This window comes from Clarias gariepinus, chromosome 12 (assembly GCF_024256425.1).
Source record: "Clarias gariepinus isolate MV-2021 ecotype Netherlands chromosome 12, CGAR_prim_01v2, whole genome shotgun sequence".
In the NCBI taxonomy this organism is placed as follows: Eukaryota; Metazoa; Chordata; class Actinopteri; order Siluriformes; family Clariidae; genus Clarias; species Clarias gariepinus.
In genome coordinates, this window is record NC_071111.1 from 22,427,731 (window position 1) to 22,450,837 (window position 23,107).

General features: G+C 35.7%; 1 protein-coding gene across 2 annotated transcripts in view; it reads right to left on the minus strand.

The window, feature by feature from the left end:
* The window catches only part of rerg (RAS-like, estrogen-regulated, growth inhibitor), a 50,575-nt gene extending 36,195 nt beyond the window's left edge, over positions 1 to 14,380 (minus strand). Inside the window, exons 1-2 of one of the 2 annotated variants that reach the window (XM_053508810.1) lie at positions 14,246 to 14,380; positions 6,653 to 6,828 (exon numbers count right to left, since the gene is read on the minus strand). In XM_053508810.1, coding sequence (XP_053364785.1) covers positions 6,653 to 6,713 — 61 coding nt within the window. In that variant the 5' untranslated portion in view covers positions 6,714 to 6,828; positions 14,246 to 14,380. Of the gene's footprint in view, positions 1 to 6,652; positions 6,829 to 14,242 lie in introns of both variants that reach the window. The other variant, XM_053508809.1, reaches the window with a different exon arrangement.
* Positions 14,381 to 23,107: the final 8,727 nt, after the last annotated feature.

Genomic DNA, 23,107 nt, shown 5'->3' on the forward strand with positions numbered 1-23,107 from the left:
AGCCGCCACTGGTACAGACCTACTTTCACCCATGCAGTGTTGCCAACTTACATTTAGCGAGCATTCAGACCACTCTAGCGACACATTTTTTTAAAAAGCGACTAGCTTCAAAAAATCTAGCAACTTTTTCTGGTGTTACTGAAGACTTTTGGAGACTTTGATGTGTCGTTACCGTACCGTTCTCAGACTTCTCAACCTGCCGCAGCAGCTGCCGCCGCCACCGGCCCCCTCCCCGACCCAACGCATTCCCAGGCGGCCCCGTCCTCTCTTAGCAGTCCCTCAACACTGCACTCATACTGCACCTGACAGTTATTACAACACCTGTGACATGGTGAGGCATATACAGTGGTTAACCAATCCAGTGCTGTTACTATCTATCCTCACTATCTTGTGGAAAGCCACGGGTCCAATCAGATTACTCGGTCGGCACTAATTGTTGTATGATAATTATTTATAAGGACTTTAGAGAAAAGAATGAACAAACAAGCTGATTCGTGGGCTTTCAAAATTTCTTCTCTGTTCTCTCCAGTTGCTTCTTATTTCAGTACTAGTACAAAAGGGCTCTTAAACCTCAACAATGAAATAACAGCCTTGGTGAGGTCACACACTATGCCAGCTCTGTAAAGTGTGTGTGTGTGCGTGTGTCAATCCATTAGAGGTCTACATGCGGTCTGTTTCTGGAATTCGGTTGTGATGTGCATGACATTTTGCTTTCCCCATTTTTTTTTGTTTGTTTCTTGTTGAAGAAAAAGTTCAATCAATAATCAATACAAAGTTATTCTCACCTTTCAACTCTGTAGTAAAATATTACTATCCTAATACTGTAGGACTGGTCTGCTCCAGGATAGCAATTTCCTTATTCGCGTGGCACTGAATGGTTTGGATGTCTGAATGATTTAAATCCTATGCTACGGCCATCGCGAGATCTGAACATATATTTGATTTATTCGAGTTTGTATTAGAGTCAGGGTCACAAAAAACAGGCTGCATTCCCCATCAGTTACTGCACACCACCTAACCGCAGGAAGTGTTTACCACCCTTTTGTCTTTGTTCCTATACAACCTGTTCCCTGTTTTTTTTTTTTTTTGGTTTTCTTTATTTTTTTGGTTCTTTACAGTATGTTCACACTTAATTCAAATGTTCTCGCGCTTACATCCCTACTGTATCTACTTGAATTTCTGATAGCTAACCAGCACCGCTCTCTATCATCAAATCATCAAAGCACAGATTAAGGGGGAAAATCATTTGAAAGAATGCACTAATACAGTAGATCAGATATCCTCTACAGTCTGTTAAGGATTAGCATTCTGTCCATGGTGTACTGTACGTTACCCCGCCTCGTGCCGCTATGTCCCCTGAGATACGCTCCAGGCTTCCTGCAACCCTGTGCATAAGAAGCGGTATGGAACAGGTACAGCTTTCTTATCTCATTTCTTCGATTTAATTTAAACAAGTGCCCAATTACTAAATCGAATAACGTAGAGCGATGATGAATTAGAATTAGAGTAGCCTTGACGTGAAACCACATTATAAAATCTCACAGGGACGTTTACGCGGACAGGGAAGCATAACCGTAGGATTAAATTAAAGTTATTACCGCGTGTGAAGGAGAGCGGCGTGGCGTTAATGTGATTGTTGCTGAACGCCGGTTATCTGTGTTTGCTCCTCAGATCAGATCGGACATTATACTGTACATCAAATCATTGACGTTGGATGCACGAAAGCAAATTGTGTTCATCTAACAGGATTCTATTACACTGGAGCTGACATACAGTACAGGAACGCTTTTGAATGGAGTTCATTTGAAGTATCTTTCTTTCGATGTCATGTTCATGCTTTTATTGTTTTTAATGCATTAGCACGTTAAAGCTGGGACAATCGGCATGTGGTGGGCCGGGATCTTATTTAAGACTTTATGTTGTTTAATTTGCTTTCTGCAAAGACTGAAACTTGCGTCAGCAATTAAACCTCCAAGTATTTATTATCTTTATTACCTGGCTCCAAGGTGAGAGGTGCGAGGAAAGGGAGGAGTGATGCTGCACTGTATATCTGTAGCAGAAAAATGCTTTTATCAGGTCACAAGTTCACAGGAAATAAAGAGTTGGAGTTATAGCTGTTTTTCTTATGAGCAAATTCCAGGATTTAAAGCAAGGTCAAGTTTCCTAGCTAACCTTAAATACTTGATACAACGATAAAAGGAAGGACTATCCTAAGATGAAATCTTCATCTTTATACAGTAGCTATGGGATGATATCTGAGCTTTCTGAAGAAATCTTCTCCGACAGCAATACTCCTGCTCTTCAACAGCGTACAGACTGCTTATAGAGCTTGCCTGTGCAGTGGAGATAGCATTCATAGGCTATACACTCACCCACATCCTAGCCTAGATGCGTATACACACACAGAGCCTTATGTCTGCACGTTGAAGCGTGGATAATGCTTAAACTAATAGATTTGAAGTTATAATGTGCAAGAGAGCTGGAGCAACAACTATATTGACAGATAATGCAGGAATATCATATAATCCACTTAAAGTAGGTGTCGGTTCATTTGACAATAAGAGGGTGTTTAAGTCAAAACGAGACCACTAATTGTACAGAATACCAAAACTCCCTTTATTTCACTATATACTGTGTCTCGTGTTATATTGAACTTTCAGCCTCCTAACACACAGTATGACTGCAATCTGTTATCACCTGAATGAGGATGGGCTCCAGGTTGAGTCCGGTTCCTCTCAAGGTTTCTTCCTATTATCATCATCAGGTAGGTTTTCCTTTACTCTCGAGTGTTTTTTCCTTACCACTTATATTTTGCCCTTAATGCAGAATAAACACACTAAACATAGACCTTGGGGCAAATATCATCTATCTGTGGCAAATTTGATTGGAGTTCTATATGTCTATGTTTGACATTTGAATAGAGGCAGTCCATACACTCCTAACAGCTGGACGCGAGTCACATCTAGGCAAAATTGCAGGCTTGTTCAGAGTACCAAACAGCACTTTACAAGGGGAATGGAATAAAATGCTTTTATCTAGTTACACAGACCAGAAACTAAACTGGTTTTCCCTTTATTTTTCTTAATTTTCTTGAATTAAAAGCAAGTCCGTTTCAACTCGGAATCAATCTACAGAGCTTGCCATTCGCATACCAGCTTCTTATGAATCCTCTAGCAAACTAGACCAGGAACAGAACCGGAAATGTGTGCACTCAGATTCTTGTAAAATTTTCTCTTTCTTTAGCTACATTAGATTCTTATGCAGATCAAGCTTATTCGATGAACACATTTGGTTTCATTCAGTCCGAACAAGCCTGAGACTGGCCTCGATGTGGTGTTGAACATGTGGTGTTCAAAAGCTTTTTGTCTATTTTCCCCTTAGGTTTTTTTTATTTATTTTGGCTTGTATAAAAGAACCTGCCTTGGCTAAATGAACTGGTGGATCATGTTTTCATTTGAAAGAGGTTGAATCGCAATCCTTACCTAGGATTAATAATAATAATTATTGCCCAAACCTCATTACAAGTGTGTGTGTATGACTCTAGAGGTTTATCTTTATTTATCTACATGTACTTCTGCTAATGAACATGTCAATTTTATTACCAGCTGTTGCAGGAAAAGTGCATCTGGATGTTTTTCGTTTTTCGAACCTTGCCTACAATTTATGACTCTTAAATAATCGTAGGAACTCGCTGTTCTCTCTGTTCTTCCCAAAAAGTGAATGGCCTTATTTTGTTTCTGATAATTTACTTATTAAAACTTCTGAGCCTCCTTCAACATCTAGACAGATGAGACATCCAAAAGTATGTGAACACCTGACCACACTCATATGTGTTTCTGCCACAAAATTGGAAGCAGACAACCATATAGAATGTCTTATTATGCCATAACATTACAATATGCACAAATAAGCTCCATAATGTTTTTACCAGCAACCGTCAGACCTAATCTTCCAAATAACAGTGCCTGATCTCGCTGTTGTTGTTGGGCTTTTGGTTGCTCCTGTGAAGAAGTCGCCCCAGCGGACCACCCGATCCGCAAACAAGCTGGGCACAGGTTTTACGACACATGCCCATTCTGATGCAACCCTCCCATTTTTATCCAGGCTTAGATAAAAGCCGGCACAGCATTCAGTGGTTGGGCTTATCGGCATTGGCTGGGATTCGAACCCAAGCCATCCACATGGCAGGAGAGAAACCTACCACCAATGCCCCATACCTAATCTTGCTAATGCTTTTGAATGATCACAAATCTCCAGAGCCACATCCCAAAATCTAGTGGAAAGAGTCTCAGAGCCAATGGATACCCATCCCCTCTGGAGAAATATCCATCGTTTCAGTGGCAGGTTCTTACTTGATCAGGCTGCCAGCTCGATGAATGATTGTAATCAAGCTGTTATGGGTAAAGTACCTTGCTAAAGACCCTAACAGTGGCTGGTGCTCAACCAGGGACCTTCCGATTAGCAGTCCAGCTACTGGGCTATCCATGCCCCTTCTCAGAGGATACTGAGAGCAGATACTGTACAGTATGAGCTTAAGAGGCCAAAAATCCTTTCGGCCCCTTACGAAAAAAAACATCTGGGCACATATTGTATTGAGATGATTTACAGTAGGTGCATCTGGAGATCAGAATGGACCCTGGGGCTTTTACACTCTCTCGACTGAGATATTTTGACATATACAAAGAATGCAAGTATACAATTAGATGTAAATAATGTAAATTTTGTGATCCACATAAAGGTCTAGACTACGCTAGTCTTTTAATGGCTTTCCACTTCACACTGTGATTGCTGGCAAGTTTTATGCCATTTTTATCACAACTCACTCTTTCTCCAGTGCTAATATTAAAACAAACCATACTGACATCTCTCTCTCTCTGCCTCTCTCTCTCTTTCTCTCTCTCCATTATGTCTGTGCATTGCTTTTATTCTATTCTTTTTGCATTTAATTTGCTGGCAGGAAAGTGCCTGACAAACAGACCAGGAAGAAAAGTGTATTTAAAAATAGCCATGGCATGAATAGAAAGATAAAAAAACTAAATAAGTAAGGGCTTACAAAAGCAACTTTCATTAAAAAAAAAAGAGTATAAAGAAGCGCTATTCAACATCTAACTCATTTTTAAGCAATTACACACTGCCTGGGGTTTAAAGTCTCCATGTAGTCCATGCACTGGTTTTTTAACTGGGTTGCTAACATTCCCAGTAGCGCTCTTAATATCTGAACTGACATCTGTCTTTAACAAGGATTAGTGTGTGTGTGTGTGTGTAGTATACTGACACACAACACTAACTGTTTACACATCCACACTGAAAAAAATGGATATTTTATTTTAATTAACTGATTTATGTCATGCGGTTGCGCTAATTGAATTTGCCTTCATGCAGATGCACTGTATAATTCTGGCAACAATTTTAAACGGTGACTCATTGTTTTAGTTCCCTTAGCTTAATTATATCAAGTAGAGTTTATTTCAAGGGACTTATTCCAACTTCATATTATCATGCTCCATCTGCTTGAATAAACTGACACAAATGAACAGCCATGAATAAACTTAACTTAATTAGACATTTACTTTAAAAGTACCGTAAGTCCCCTAAATACGAACATTCGAGTTACGAACATTTATTCACACATATTCAATCGTGGAAGTTAGATCACATGTCCAGCGTACATTGTCAACTGCGTGCAAGCGTGTATCCCAGGATGTCTGGAAGCAAGCGGGAAAGCAGCAGCGATGAAGCTGGTACTGCTAAGTGAAAATAATTGAGAGAATAGAGCGAGGTGAAAAGCTCAACATGAATCGCTCAACCATCTGTGCAATTCTAAAGAACTAGGACAAGATGATGGAACATTTTAGTTTTATATTGTGTAAAGCCAATTGTGTTAGTATCCTAGTACCTAGACAATGTTTGTTGGACTTACAAACAAATTGGACTTATGAATGAACGTTTGGAACTGAACTCGTTCATATGTTGGGGACTTACTACTGTATAATGTCGAAATATTCTTGCCTTTACACCCTATGCAGTTTAGATTTCCTCTGGGTTTCTAACTCTGAGTAGCATTTCCAAAGTGCCCATAGTGTGCATGCGTGTGTGTGCCTGTGTGTGTGCTTGTGTCCAGTGATGGATTTGCACTCTGTCCACTGTGTACCACACCTTGTGTCCCCTGGGATAGGCTCCAGGGCCCCCTGTAACAGGATAAGGGGTGTACAGAGAGCGTGTGTCTAAGAGAGTGTTAAATCAGCAGAAAAAATTCTATAATTACAAGCAGAGTTGTGTATTCATGACTTGCTGAACCGAACTGCTGACAGACTTTCTGAGAATCTTACTGACTCCGAACTCTGATTTCCAACAATCTTAAAATCACATGATTTCGTTCGATGGTGTAATTTAGGAATGTAGGAATCCTCATTAGTAAAAAAACAAAAACAAAAGGGTGATATTCATACTTGAAAATGAGACCGGAAACCTTTTAATAAAAATGGATTTCAAGAACATATCAAATTTGTCTTTGGAACAATTGCTCACCGTCTCTAACCCTGCCAAATTATTCTTTTACTGCCAGCGTTTATTGGACCAAATAACATCCCAAATAAACAAAAAGTTCTCACTGAGGTGCTTTACAGCTCAACAAATACAATTTCACTCTTACCTGATTTCCCCACTCCAGCTCTTCCGAAAACAGCCACTTTAACCTCTGGGCTCTTCGCCATGATAACAGAAGATACTTCGGCACAAAAGATCAGTCAGGGAGCGGACAGCTATTGTTGTGATGCTGCAGCTTCTTCATTGGTTTATCTCTGCCTCTGCATATGAGGGCAGGATCTCCTGCAAACACAGACATGTGGTATCTGAATGATTTATCTTACGTAACCCGTACCTTTGATGACAGGACGAATCAAACCGTTGCTGTTTTAAGCTCATTCGGGTCAATCTCGGGTCGCACTGTTGGCAAGCTAAAATCGAGTTTGTTCAACGGACACCGTTGCTGGAGCAGCTTCAACTCTCGAAATCCCTACGCTAATGAATCTTAAAAACAGATTGTTCGCTGCTTCTCCCACTGATAGCATCATGAGTCATTCTCAGTCATAGTGTAGGCAATGTGTGTGTGCATATGTGAAGGTGTGTGTGGGGAGGAGGGGGCATGCCTATAAATTATTCATTCACAAAGCAAATGAGCAGTTCCTGACACTAAATAGATTGTCAAATCTAATTCAATTTTGTTCGCTGTCAGCTGGCAATTTCTCACAGAGACTAAACTGCAAATCAAAAGGCATTCAAAGACTAAACACACTGACAAAAAATATGCCTTAAAATACAACAGGTGAAACTCGAAAAATTAGAATATTGTGCAAAAGTTCATTTATTTCAGTAATGCAACTTAAAAGGTGAAACTAAGCTGAACTTTTCAAAAGTCCGATATGTTCTATGTGCAATCCTTGTTTTATTGATTGCATGTTATATTTCAATTTTCTGAGATTGTGGATTTGGGATTTTCATAAGCTGTAGGCTTTGCATGTAATGAGTCTATCTAATATATTAGTTTCACCCCTTTTAGTTGCATCACTGAAATAAATGATCTTTTGCATGATATTCTAATTTTTTGAGTTCCACCAGCGCAGTGGTTCCAAATGGCTTACAGTTCAATTCAGTTCATTGTTTAATTGTCATGTTTGTAAAAATTGATCACTAATTACATATAAATCTGAAAAGATTAAAATTTTTAAACATGCAAAGAAAAATTTAATCAGATAAATTACTTCACTTCAAAGATGAATAAATAAATAAATAAATAAATTGGATTTCACTGATATTTTCAAAAAATGTGGACAAATGCTACTTCAGAGCTCACGCATAGATTTCTTTTGTGAAAAATATGTATTCACTGCTAACATTAGCCTGATAGCTTACAAATCCTAACCTGACAGGATTACTGAAGGAATTTTATAAATTAAAATATTCTCTAGCACTACCCTTACTAAGATATCCTAACATATCCTAACCTGACAGGATTTCTGACAGAATTTTTTAAATAAAATTATTCCCTAGCACTAGCTTGCTAGCTAACGTAACCTAACCTGTCAGGATTTCTAATGAGGATTTTTAACAGAAAGATATTCCCTAGCATTAGCCCACTAGCTAAGATATCTTAACCTGACAGGGTTTCTGACTGAATTTTTTAAAAGAAAAATATTCCCTAGCATTAGCCTACTAGCCTAACCTGACAGGTTTTCTGACTGAATTTTTTTTAAAGAAAAATATTCCCTAGCACTATCTTGCTAGTTGACATACTGTATCATAACCTGTCAGAATTTCTAACAAGGAATTTTAAAAGGAAAATAATTTCTAGCACCTGCTAGCTAATATAACCTAATCTAACAGGATTTTTCGGGTGAAAATTATTCACAGCTACAGGCTACTAGCTGACAGCCTGTGGCACTTAAAAGCACATCGCCAAGCTCCAGGAACGTTTAACATTGTATAGGTACTGTACTATAACAGTCCGATGGTACTGTACCTGTACCATGGCATACAGTTCCACTGTATTTTTGACAAAACCTTGGTACTTATTTGCTGATATACAGGTAAATGATTCTACCATGGTACAACCGTACACGTACTATAGTGTGGACTTTGGTTCCAACTGTAGTAAGGTACTATGGAACACATGGTAATATACTGTATATTATATAACATCTAAATTGTAGGAAAGCTGGATGGTGCCCATAGCAAAGAAACTCCAAGATGAGATCGCATGTTAATCTCTTCTTTGTCTCCTAGACAGAAATTAGCCCTCTTTGAGACTTGAATGAGATTTAGGCGTTTTCTGCATCTTTTCAAAGGTGTCTCAAATGTGGCTCTTTAAATCTCAGAGATAGTTTACATTTGTCTTGTGTGCGACTCATATTTTTTGTTTCCCTAAAGCAGTGTTTCCCACACATAAAGTATACGGTACTTGTAAACTGTGCATTTGAGTTATTTATACTGAAGAATATATTCTGCTGAAAAAAATGTCACTCTATATTGCACAATCCTGACTCATATACAGTATATTTATAAAAACATAATGCAGAAAATGGCTAAAAATGCGTGTAACTTTAGAGACATCCGTTAATTATATTCTGTAAATAAAGACCAATATGTTTGTCTGTGGAAAGGTTATCTTGGTAATTATTTACATTTTACTTTAACTGGGTTCTTTTCAGAAGCATGCCACCTCAGGAGATCAAGAATGCGGGAGAATATTCCGGAGTCTCCATCAGCACATCATCAGGCAGGTAAGTAAGTAAGCACCAGCCCATGAGCTAGAGCCCATCTCTCAACCATCAGAAAGGTGGGAATGGATCACTGAATGGTGTTTAGGTAAATCCCAAATGTTTTTATATATATATATTTTTATTTTTTTTATTTTTTCCATTAGTTGCAGATTTTGGACAAACTTGTTGGACATCCACCAGAGAAGACTAATGTAGCTGAGGAAAAAGAACTTTTCCTGGCATTGGCCCGTTCTTGTAGCCCTTACATACAGCAACCAACCAATTTTCATTTCAGGAATTTTCATCTCCGTTTTGACTGATTCTTTTCACTGGAAGATTGTCACAATGCTGTGGCCTTTGTGTAACTCCTGTATAAATCATACTTTGAGTTGAGCAGTGTGACACTTAATATCTTGGTCAGGTTGGGTAACATTTTGTATTGTTTAGTGTCTTGATTTTGCTGGTGTCTGTTATATTATGTAAATTGTAAATTTATTACACTGTATGCTGTTACCTAAGGAATTTTGATATGTTCAATAAAACTATCATATTTCTAATTTGTTTAATGCATCTCAAATATATCTGACTTTAATCTTATTTTAATCTTATACAGTATATGGCTCATTTGCTTCTCCTTCAAATGCAGTTCTGTTTTTCATGTACATCTCAGATTTCTCAAATCTTTCTCAAAAGTATGTCTCGTTTTGTGTCTCAGTTATGTCTCTTTGTTTCTCCTAAGTAGGGTTTAGGAGAAATACAAAAAACAAAGTCAAGCTTGTAATGAAACAGCTCAATTCAGTCTCATGAGACAATAAAAAGCTCATTCTGAGCAACAAAATTTTACTATGGGTGGGTGGGAAGTGGCTGAATTAAATTCATCCAGGTGTGATCTGGATGAAGGGGAGCCCCTTTCCCCACCCCACTTTCCTAAAATTCAGTCCTATTCATTGATGGCTTACAAGATCCACTAAGCCTACAAACCCTTTATGATCTTTATTATAAGTCAATAATTGTAATTATACAACTGTATACGGACAACTGTAGAAATTATACTGTAATGCCGTTTATAAACAGCCAATTGAGTCGGCATACACTCCTGACATCAAACATGTTGAATTAATTTTCTTTCATAATTATTTAATATTCTATTGATTATCAGCTTCTAAAAATGATCAGAAGCAAGATTAGCCATTCACAATCATGCATTTAAAAAAAAAATCTGTTTAAAAATGATCTGAGCATACAGTAGCAATATCGAGATTTGCAGCCTGTGAATCACTAGCGTCTTAGCTTAATCATCTCCAGTGGAACTACCATAAAGGTATTTCAGGGCAGTGCTATTAATATGACATATAAGTGCCTGGTAATTGGTGTCTGAGACACACAGTCCAGCAAAGGAGGCAATAAAGCAAAGCCTGCAGTGAGATGTATGGCATTCATATACAGAGCTGAGTCATACAGACTCGCGTGCATGCATTCGTACAGGTTTTTATTCAATTCTAGGCCAAGGCCAGGGTGGGGATCACGCCATTACAGAACAAAAATGCTTAAATGCTCAAATTATAAGATGGATTTGTAGGATGGAATTGTCATTATGGGGTTTTAGGACTCTCTTTCTAAGTAATACGCTGATATAATTTGGACATTTACTTTGAAATGTAAGTGACAGAGTAATGGCTGGCTTATGGCTGCTGAGAATTACATGAAAAAATACCCCTGATTGTGTTCTCTGAGTTTTCTAAATGGACAGCAGATCCGTGCAGTCTGATCCAAGTTCCTTCATCATCCACAAGATTAATGAGTTACCAGCATGGATTAAAGTTACTAGTTTTAAAATCAATGCCAATGCAATGAAGGCCAATGCATGATACAGGGAACGCAATTTGGAAACGCCAATTACACTAATCAGCATGTCTTTGGACTGTGGGAGGAAACCGGAATGCCCAGAGGAAACCTACCAAACACAGGCAAGCTATAACGAAACTCTATCTAACTGACGTGATTAAAAAAGGTGGAGCTGACTGGGAAAGTTAACCTTAACCAATTACTTTTTTTTATCCTCTAACAACAAACCAAGATTTTGTAATAAGAAATAAATAACATTTTACCAAAGCTAAACCAATGCACTTAAACAAACTTTACATGCTTTAGGTCACAGCATGACTGATTTATGCTATATACAGTATATGCATGCTATTGTTAAACATTTTCCATCTTTGATCAAATGAACGGTAAAAGCATTGAACTTCACATACATACTAGACTGAAAAAATGAAAAATAAATGTTACTCGACTTCCCCCACAACGAGCCTTACATACGAGTGAGTCATGCATGGTTACCATGTACAGATAATTACACATCCCTAGTCACAGAGATGAGGTTGAAATCCAGCACTGCTAACAGCACTCTGTAATTTCATCGTCTTTGGCAGTCAGTGCTCTACATGTCAAGCATGAACAGCTTTTGAAAAAAAAAAAAAAAAATCATAAAAAGAACGACTTTGGATATGTCTGTGTCTGTAAATTGTGAATTCTCCTTTGATTAAGTGTTTAATTTCTGTCGCATTTAGCAGTGCAGTTTTTGGATGATACAGTATATCTAGCTACATGGTCAAAAGTATCTGGACACCAGAGTATTGAAAATCCTGTTCTAATACCAAGTCTATTAATATGGATTTAGTCTCATCTATGACAATATACAGTAATAATCTCAACTATTCTGGGAGGGCTTTTCACTAGATGTGAAACTTTTCACTAGATTGTCACTATGGGGATTTGTGACCATTCAACTATAAAGGCATTAGTGAGCACAGGTGGTGATCCTGGGATGTCGAGGAGGCGGTAGTTATGTTTCATCCCGAAGATGTTCAGGACATTCAACTACTTCCACTGGAACCCTGGTGTCATTCGAGCTCACTTCATGGACACAGGCATCATACGTAAACAAGTTTGGGCCTCTTTGTTCCAGTTGTTCATCATCTACACCGCTTTATCTTCTATATAGGGTCACCAGTGGCTGGAGTCTATTCCAGGAGACTGGGGACACCCTGGAACGGGGTGCCAATCCATCGCAGGGCCACACTCACATACACTTTGGGAACACCAATTAGCCAAATCCGCATGTCTTTGCACTATGGGAGGAAACCGGAGAACCTGGAAGAAACTCATCAAGCACGGGAAGAATGCACACTTTCATGCACACAGGGAAGTGAACCTGCTCCCTGCTAAGCACTAAGCCACCATGCTTCCTCTTTAAGTTCCAATAGAAATTATAAGGCTACAGAATACAAAGGTGTGTGCTTTTTGGCAACAGTTTGGGGAAAAACCAAATGTCATGTCATGGTGAGGTGTCCACAAACTTTTGGTCATATAGTCTTTTATTCTTTTAACCAAAGGGATGAATTGGAATGGAAAGATGTTGTAAGATTGTATTAGCTCATTGAATTAGTGTGTTAACACAGACATGCAAGAAGTAAACAGGCACACAAAGGTTTATAATAAAATGTGTGCACCATTATTATGACTATTATTTATTTCCTTATTTTCATATTGTAATATACCAGTTTTTGAGCATGCCTAGAAAATACAAGTTCAGCACTGAAAGAGGATGGTTTCAGTGAAAAATAGCTAGGAATATTGAACAATATCCTTCAACAGTTGTTAAATTGATAGTTTCATTCACAGAAAAGGCTAAAACATCAACAGTCACAACTTGCTCCTTCAGAAATACAGTATGTCTTTGTGCTATTTAAAGACCTGTTTAAAACAACACTCTTATTCTATACCTACATGAGAGTTGTAATGTATAATAGCTAAATTTCCTTTGCTCAAAATAGTTTTGTAATTTAATTCTACAAGGGGTGTCCAAGTCAAACCGGTTGGAACTTGTCGTCTCATGAGCAGATCCGAGTGTATCCTGTTAGTCATGCTGGCAAGTGACAACGTGGCTCCTTTTACCGCATGGTGGTGCTACCCTGTCGGGCTGTGTGAATCACATGTTAGTGCAAGCATGGAACGGCGTGTTGTGATAAAAATTTCTCATGCATGGAGGCTTAAAACAGATTGACATTTACAAACTTTAAGCACAGTACAGCGACGAGACTCTTAGATTGAAACATGTTGATGGTGCATATGTTTTACGGAAGGCAGTACATCCATTAACGGTGATCCCACTGCAGTCGTTACAATGAACATTCTGCGAGTGAAACACCTGAGCCTTTGACGGAAAATCGAAGAAGGACTTTTAGCCAACTTGTGGAAGACATGCAAGAGATGCATATGGAACTTGACACACAATCATTTACTTATACAACTTACACTTTACAGGAACTAGGCTGTGTTTTTTTTTTTTTTCCACATTCCTTGTACAGTCCTGACCTCGCTCTCATGTTTGGGGAGTTCCTGAGAGGCCGGCGTCTCAGACTTTTTTTCCGACTGTACTGAGAAAAATTTCTACCTTGACAGTATGCAAGCACTAGTTAGGAGAAATAAAGGGAGTTTTTACTCTCATAGTGCTTATAGTTATAGTAAATAATTTGTTGTCTATTTATTTTGTGCATGTTTTTGTAAACAGAAATACAGGTCACCATAATGAGCAGGATGAAGGGGGGGAATCACAGATATAGAGATGTCTCCGGACACAGAATACAGCAAGTTAGAAGTCTTACTGTATGTGCAACCTGGAGTAGCAGCAAAACACACACACACACACACATACACACACATTGCACCATGCACAGGAGCCTAGGAGAGGTTTGATCAGGGTTACTGGAGATTGCAGGAATTTCACTCTTAATACCAAAGACATGCATTTCCTCACTTGAGTTTTCCTCCCTGTCCTACACGAAAGGACACGCACGCGCGCGCGCGCTGGAGACGCACAACCTGCGTTAGGAGAAACTCCGGGCATTCCCAGTCCTGCTGCATGCTTACTGAATTGCTGAAGATTGAAATAAATAAATAAATAAATAAATAAAGAGACTTACCACCTTCACGCGTGCGTCCACGTTTGACTCCGTGCAGTAAGAGACACACACACACAAACACAAACACACGCGCGCGCGCTCTCACACACTCAGACACTCATAGAGATGCGCACAAATGACGCGCGCGCGCGACAGACAGGTGAGCTGCAGCAGAATGAAGAGAACAGCGGCTCGTGCCGGAGAAATCGGACACGCAGCGGACCCACCGTCCAATCAGACGCTCGTGCGCAGTGGGCGGCGCTCTAGTGCCCTCTATTGGCCATGCAAGGTCATGCAGCTTTTTCATATTGTCCTATCTGGAAGCTCAAAGCAGATTTTCCTCAGGAATTTGTCCCATCCATTGTCCTTCACGTGCTCCAGGCCCTGCTGCAGAGAAACACCCCCTTCTTAGCAGAAGATTACCACTTTATTCTAGGACTTGTGTTATTTGGATGTACAGTAAGTCCCCTATATACGAACATTCGTGTTACAAACTTTCGTACATTGTCACATGCGTCCGCTGCAAGTGCAATACAAGGATGTCCAGGATGTCCAGAAGCAAGCGTAAAAAAAGGGGGCAATAATTAAGAGAATGTAACGAGGAGAAAAGATGGCAGACGTTATTCGTTCTTTTAACATGAATTGTTCAACCATCTGCACGATTCTAAAGAGCACTAAAGAGTGCCTAGACCAGTGGTTCTCAAACATTTTCTGTCATTCCCCACTTAAGAGGGTGGGCGAATTTTCAAGCCCCACTTGTCAACAAAATGATAACGAAAACGGCCAAGTTTACTATTTATTGAAATATCAATTTCTAAACCAGTAAGATCAAATAACACCAAGTTCAAAACAGATAAAATACACGTGCAATTGTTATAACAGGCTTACTTCATCACTTATCTAGAGCTTTCTTTCAAAAAAGTTAAGTGGCTTATTAACGTGACTGGGGTGTGTTGTCTCTAAGTGTCTTCCTACTTTGTCTCATGCTGTCTGCTGCCAGCGGTTTAAGACACAAAACACACACGGGTCTCTCCTCTGCCCCCACCATCCCCACCATGAATCCAAGCGCAACATACAGTACAGTGGGCTTCATCATGTTTTCCTTTCGACTGGATTTTTGGTTGATTAGGCTGATGATGCTGAATCACCTGCTTATTTGTGGTCCATGTAACAAATGTATCCATTGATGTTATTATGCTCACTACATACAGTACGCTACTGTGTTATGGTCTAAAATGCCCCCCCCCCCCCCCCCCGCCACAGATTGCCCACCTAAATTCATAGGTTTATGGTTTACAAATTACAAATTGTAACAAATTAATTTAATTATAAAGTAAGCAATATAAAAAAAAGGTTTTATAGGGGGCAAAATATATAAATTATATATTTTTTTCATATACCAAATTTATATTTTTATATTTCTTATTTTATAATAAAAATCTTTCCTCATTTTGGGGGATTTGTATTAATCGTCTCGACGGCTGTCACGTGCCTAGGGTTAATTATAATAGTAATAATATATTTGATAATAATAAACCTTTAAATGTATGTCCTAATATAATATTTGATAGAGATTATGTAGGGGGGCAATCCGTGGCAGGGGGGCACTTTAGCGCATAACACCTGTTTGTGTCCGCGGTAAAATTAGTCTTAAATTCGCATCTTCGAATTCAATAGCTGCGTAAATAAACCCGCAAATAAGATACTCACATATACTGTATTTCCTCTCTATATTGTCTTTAAGCTCCATCCGCCTTAAATTATACAAGTTTAAAAGCATAAACACTATTATTCTCTACGGCGCAACGAATGATTTAGGGATCATCGCAAAATGCCGCACACCAACAAAAAGCGTAGAACGATATTGATCTTCCCTTCTGTTCAGCGCCTGAAGGAGCAAAAAACAACTTCGTTACCACACTGGAAACTAGAAATGCCAGACTAGTACTGCCTGATAAAATACAGAAACATGAGCATACACATTGGAATAAATGAAATTACATATATAATACCGAATGTTTCCTTATATATTGTTCCTCTGCAATTAACATGCCGACGTTAAACCGTTATTGTTGCACTATGGTTCCACTTTTTCTAGGATTTATTTTAATTTACTTGTATTAATGATCCAATTCTTTGTGTGTCATTATTTAGTTTCGAGTGTCTGATAAAGAAAATAAAGATTAAATAAATCAATAAAGAAAAGCATGAATTAGAATAGGTACTTTCCTATTATTTTCCACTAATTCCCTCCCGTTCATTGCGCCCCACCTGTCATGCCTGTATTCCCCACTAGTGGGGCGCGCCCCACACTTTGAGAACCACTGGCCTAGACAATGATTGTTGGACTTTACTTACGAATGAGCTCTCGGAATGGAACTTGTTCGTATGTTGGGGACTTACTGTACGGGATTTCCGCAAGACGGTGGCTTTTATTTTCTGTGTGCATGGAGTTTGGGCGGGCCCCCCATGCTTGCTGGGTTTTCTCCAGGTACAGTACACCGGCTTTCCTCCTATAGTCCGAAGACATGCAAATGAGACTAATTGCCGTTCCCGAATTGCCTGTGGTGTAGCTCTTATATTTTATTAATCTAGAAAATATTTGCTATTCCATAAAGTGATCCACTCTGGAATTTTATGATGTGGCAACCATTTTTAGGCCAGTTTAAAAATACAGATGTAGACAAATTGGATCTATATTTAAAAAAGTGTTATGTTTATTCAAACTTTATTATTATTATTGTTATTATTATTATTATGTTTATTTGTTTATTTATTGTGTATCAAATATGTGTATGTATCCTGTTATATTTCCAATTAAAAAATACTTTTTTTTATTGCGCGTAGTGTGCAAATGTGTGTGTGTGTGTGTGTGTGTGTCTGTGTGTATGTGTGTGTGTGTGTGTGCTTGCAACCCCTCACATTCAAGCCACATTTGTGGAGAATCTGTGATATGACCAATCTTTCTTATAAATTTCGCCTACTGCTTCAGAGTTGCTGTGGGCCTTTTCTGATCAGTTTCCTTCTGGCTATTACATCCAGTTTGGAGCGATGTCCTGATCCAGGGAGGGTCTGTGTTGTACCAAATACCTTTTACTTCTTAATAATAGAGTTCACTATTACTTCTAGGCAGAGATCAAGATAATTATTTTTTATTTAAGTAATTTATTTAAATCCGTATCCTGACATATGTCTTGCATAAAGATTAATGTTAGAACGAGGCTTGTCTATACAAAAAGGTAAGTTACTGTGCATGGGGACGTCCAGCCAAACATGCATCACATTATCTCCATGCAGGAAAGACCAGGGACATGAGCACATGTGAAGAAAAGGTCCCACATTATAGTTTTTTGACATGCACAATTTTGATCTTTGATTGTTTAGAATTAAATGATTATTTTACATTATATGTACCATGTATGCATCTTTAAAAGCAATATAAGCAAACAATTTAATTTCCCCATTTTCTCTGTAACACATGTATTGTACTGTAGTGTCCATGGGTACTGATTTCATAAATGCTTGTGTTTCTCTATATCACCACTAGAGGTCTTCATATCATCATTATTAACTTTCTCAATAAAAACAACACCCACTTAAAGTCTCTCTCTCTCTCTCTCTCTCTCTCTCTCTCACACACAAACACACACACACATTAATTGTATGTTAAATGCATGATAAATGACTATAATGTCTATTCATTAACAGTGCATGCTATTTCAGGTACAGGTCTCCACCAGGCCATGAGTGCTGATTATTCATCTAATCAATATGAGGAAAGCTCGAATATGATTGGATGCCTTTAAAAGCCTGTTGCTATGACAAGGGATGATCAAATAATCTTCATATTAGCTATGTCTCTCTCATTCTCATATTGCAAGTGAATACAAAACTAAATACATTGCATGGCCAAAAGTTTGTGGACACCTAACCAATAAAATCATGTATGCTCCTCGAACATTCCATTCCTGATTTAGATTCTGCTTTACTGTTATAATGACCCGCACTCTTCTGAGAAGGCCTTCCATTGTGGTTGTGTGGATTTGTGATCGTTCAGCTAAAAGAGCGTTAGTGCGATCAGGCGGTGATGTAGGTTGAGGATGTCTGAAGTGCAGTCAGTGTTTCAGTTCATCCCAAAGTTGTTAAGTGGAGTGGATGTGAGGGCTCTCTGAAGGACACTCAGAGTCTCCTACACAAACCTTAAAGCTTTTCATTTTAAGATCATGTTGAACGTTGAGTGTCTGTGGATTGGCCTAGATAGGAATTCTGGGTGGGTTTTAGATGGGTTCGGATCCTTCTCCAGCATTTTCAGTGCATTTTCATTGCTGTCAGTGTCATTTAAGATTATTAACCAGTGTTAAAATGATTAATAAATAGTTTAGATGAAATGTATTATCGCACTAACATCACAATGGGATATCTCACTTTCACACACACACTAGTACTTCAGCATGATTAAGGCTCTGAGTTACTGATCAGAAGATCCGCGGTTTCAAATGTCCACTGTTGGGCCCTTGAGCAAGGCCCCTAACCCCGTCTGCTCCAGAGGCATCGTATTATGTCTGACCCTGCACTCTGACCCCAACCTCCTAACGGGCTGGGATACGCGAAGAAAAGAATTTCACTGTGCGGTAAAATACATGTGACAAATAAAGGCTTCTTATGATCTCAGTGAGAATAATAAATAGTGTTAGTGAGATTAGGGAGCGTTGTTAGTGAGATTAATAAGCAGTGTTAGTCAAATTCATAAACAATGCCAGGGAGATTAATAAGTGGTGTAAGTTAGATTAATAGATGGTGTATTAAAAAGCAGTGTTAATGAGATTAATATGTTTTAGTGGGATTAAGAAACAGTGTTGTTGAGAGTTATAAGCGATATTATTAAGATTGATATGGTCCGCTGCGGCGACCCCTTGACGGAAGCAGCTGAAAGAAAGTTTATTAAATGGCTGGTGTTAGTGACATTGTGGTGTCAGATTCATTTTTTTGTGGGAGATTAATAAATTGTGTTAGTAAGATTTTATTAATATGACTAATTAATCCAACTAGTTTTTCTTAATCTAACTAATTACTGTTACTTAGATAAATAGATAAATAAACAGGGTTGATAAAATGAACAAATGGTTTTAGTGAGATTATTAAGTGGTGTTATTAACATTAATACATTTGTTACTTAAATATTGGTGTTAGTGAGATTATTCATTTTTGTCTTGTAGTTTATAAGCAGTTAATGTGAGTGAGAATAAATGGTGTTAGTGGAATTTTTTGTGAATATCATAAGCATGTTAGCGAGAGTAACAAGCAGTGTTGGTAAAACAATCTTTTGTGAATTTAATAACTGAAGGCTGTGAGGTTAAAGAACAGAGTTAGTGAGATTAATACTTTTAAAATTAATTTAATAAGTTGTGTTAGTGAGATATTTTTTGTGAATTTTATAAACGGTGTTAGTAAGATTAAAAAACGGTCTTAGTGAGATTCATATTTTTCAAAATGTATTTAATAAGTTGTGTTAGTGAATTTTTTTTGTAGCGAATTTAGTAAATCGTGTTAGTGAGATTAATCAGCAGTATTAGTAAGATTACACCATAGTGTGTCATAGTGTTAATGAGAATAATAGTGTTCTTGAGATTAATAATATGTAGTCGTAATGAGATTAATACTCTGTAATGAATTTAATCATTGGAGTTAATAAATTGTGTAAGTGAGATTAATCAGCAGTGTTAGTGAATTCACAAGATGGTAAAAAATGGTGTTAGTGGGATTAAGAAGTTATGCAAGTGATATTAATAAATGCTGTTAATGAAAACAATAGTGTTAGATTCACAAATTGTGTCAGTAAGACAATAAATATATAAGTAGTGGTGTAAGAGATTAAGATAATTAAGATAGATTAATAACTGGTGTTAATGAATATCATAAATAGTGTTACATTAATAAGTGGTGTTTGTAAGAATAATAAACAATGTTAATAAAAATAAAAATATTATTGACAATGGTGTTAATAATGATATATCCTGTGTTAATGAAAATAAGAATACTAAATTGTGTTAATGAGAATAATACATTTTGTTGATAGGAATAATAAAGATTGTTAATAAGAATAATAAAGTATTAAAAATAAGAATAATAAACTGTGTTAACGAGAATAATAATAAATAGTGTTCATGAGAATAATAGTAAACAGTGTTCATGAGAATAATAATAAACAGTGTTTATCAGAATAATAATAAATAGTGTTAATGAGAATAATAATGAAAAGTGCTCATGAGAATAATAATAATAATAATAATAATAATAATAATAAACAGTGTTAATGAGAATAATAATAAACAGTGTTAATGAGAATTATAATAAATAGTGTTAATAATAATAATAAACAGTGTTAATGAGAATAATAATAAACAGTGTTAATTAGAAAAATAATAATAAACAGTCTTAATAAAAATAATAATAAACAGTGTTAATGAGAATGATAATAAACAGTGTTATTGAGAATGATAATAAACAGTGTTTATCAGAATAATAATAAATAGTGTTAATGAGAATAATAATGAAAAGTGCTCATGAGAATAATAATAATAATAATAATAAACAGTGTTCATGAGAATAATAATAAACAGTGTTTATCAGAATAATAATAAACAAGGTTAATGAGAATAATAATAAACAGTGTTAATAAGAATAATAATGAACAGTGTTAATTAGAAAAATAATAATAAACAGTCTTAATAAAAATAATAATAAACAGTGTTAATGAGAATGATAATAAACAGTGTTATTGAGAATGATAATAAACAGTGTTTATCAGAATAATAATAAATAGTGTTAATAAGAATAATAATGAAAAGTGCTCATGAGAATAATAATAATAATAATAATAAACAGTGTTCATGAGAATAATAATAAACAGTGTTTATCAGAATAATAATAAACAAGGTTAATGAGAATAATAATAAACAGTGTTAATGAGAATAATAATAAACAGTGTTAATGAGAAAAATAATAAACAGTGTTCATGAGAATAATAATAAACAGTGTTTATCAGAATAATAATAAACAAGGTTAATGAGAATAATAATAAACAGTGTTAATGAGAATAATAATAAACAGTGTTAATGAGAATAATAATAAACAGTGTTAATAAGAATAATAATAAACAGTGTTCATGAGAATAATAATAAACAGTGTTAATGAGAATGATAAAGTATTAAGTATAATAATAAACTGTGTTAATGAGAATAATAATAAACTGTGTTAATGAGAATAAAAATAAACAGTGTTATGAGAATAATAAACAGTGTTAATAAGAATAATAATAAATAGTGTTAATGAGAATAATAATAAACAGTGTTAATGAGAAAAATAATAATAAACAGTGTTAATGAGAATAATAATAAACAGCGTTAATGAGAATGATAATAAACAGTGTTATTGAGAATGATAAAGTATTAAGTATAATAATAAACTGTGTTAATGAGAATAATAATAAATAGTGTTTATGAGAATAATAATAAACAGTGTTAATGAGAATAATAATAAACAGTGTTTATCAGAATAATAATAAATAGTGTTAATGAGAATAATAATGAAAAGTGCTCATGAGAATAATAATAATAATAATAATAATAATAATAATAATAATAATAATAATAATAATAATAAACAGTGTTCATGAGAATAATAATAAACAGTGTTTATCAGAATAATAATAAACAGTGTTAATGAGAATAATAATAAACAGTGTTAATGAGAAAATAATAATAAACAGTGTTAATGAGAATAATAATAAACAGTGTTAATGAGAATGATAAAGTATTAAGTATAATAATAAACTGTGTTAATGAGAATAATAATAAATAGTGTTAATGAGAATAAAAATAAACAGTGTTATGAGAATAATAATAAACAGTGTTAATGAGAATAATAATAAATACTGTTAATGAGAATAATAATAAACAGTGTTAATGAGAAAAATAATAATAAACAGTGTTAATGAGAATAATAATAAACAGTGTTAATGAGAATAATAATAAACATTGTTATGAGAATAATAATAAACAGTGTTAATGAGAATGATAAAGTATTAAGTATAATAATAAACAGTGTTAATAAGAATAATAATAAATAGTGTTAATGAGAATAATAATAAACATTGTTATGAGAATAATAATAAACAGTGTTAATGAGAATGATAAAGTATTAAGTATAATAATAAACAGTGTTAATGAGAATAATAATAAATAGTGTTAATGAGAATAAAAATAAACAGTGTTATGAGAATAATAATAAACAGTGTTAATGAGAATAATAATAAATACTGTTAATGAGAATAATAATAAACAGTGTTAATGAGAAAAATAATAATAAACAGTGTTAATGAGAATAATAATAAACAGTGTTAATGAGAATAATAATAAACATTGTTATGAGAATAATAATAAACAGTGTTAATGAGAATGATAAAGTATTAAGTATAATAATAAACAGTGTTAATGAGAATAATAATAAATAGTGTTAATGAGAATAATAATAAACATTGTTATGAGAATAATAATAAACAGTGTTAATGAGAATGATAAAGTATTAAGTATAATAATAAACAGTGTTAATGAGAATAATAATGAAAAGTGTTAGTGACAATAAAAATAAACATTGTTATGAGAATAATAATAAACATTGTTATGAGAATAATAATAATAAACATTTTTATGAGAATAATAATAAACAGTGTTAATGAGAATAATAATAAACAGTGTTAATGAGAATGATAATAAACAGTGTTATTAATAAAAAGAATAAAATAATAAACAGTGTTATTAATAATAAAAATAAAAATAAATTATGTCTCCAGTCTGTCTCTGTCCTGTCTCAGAGCTGAGTGGGCGG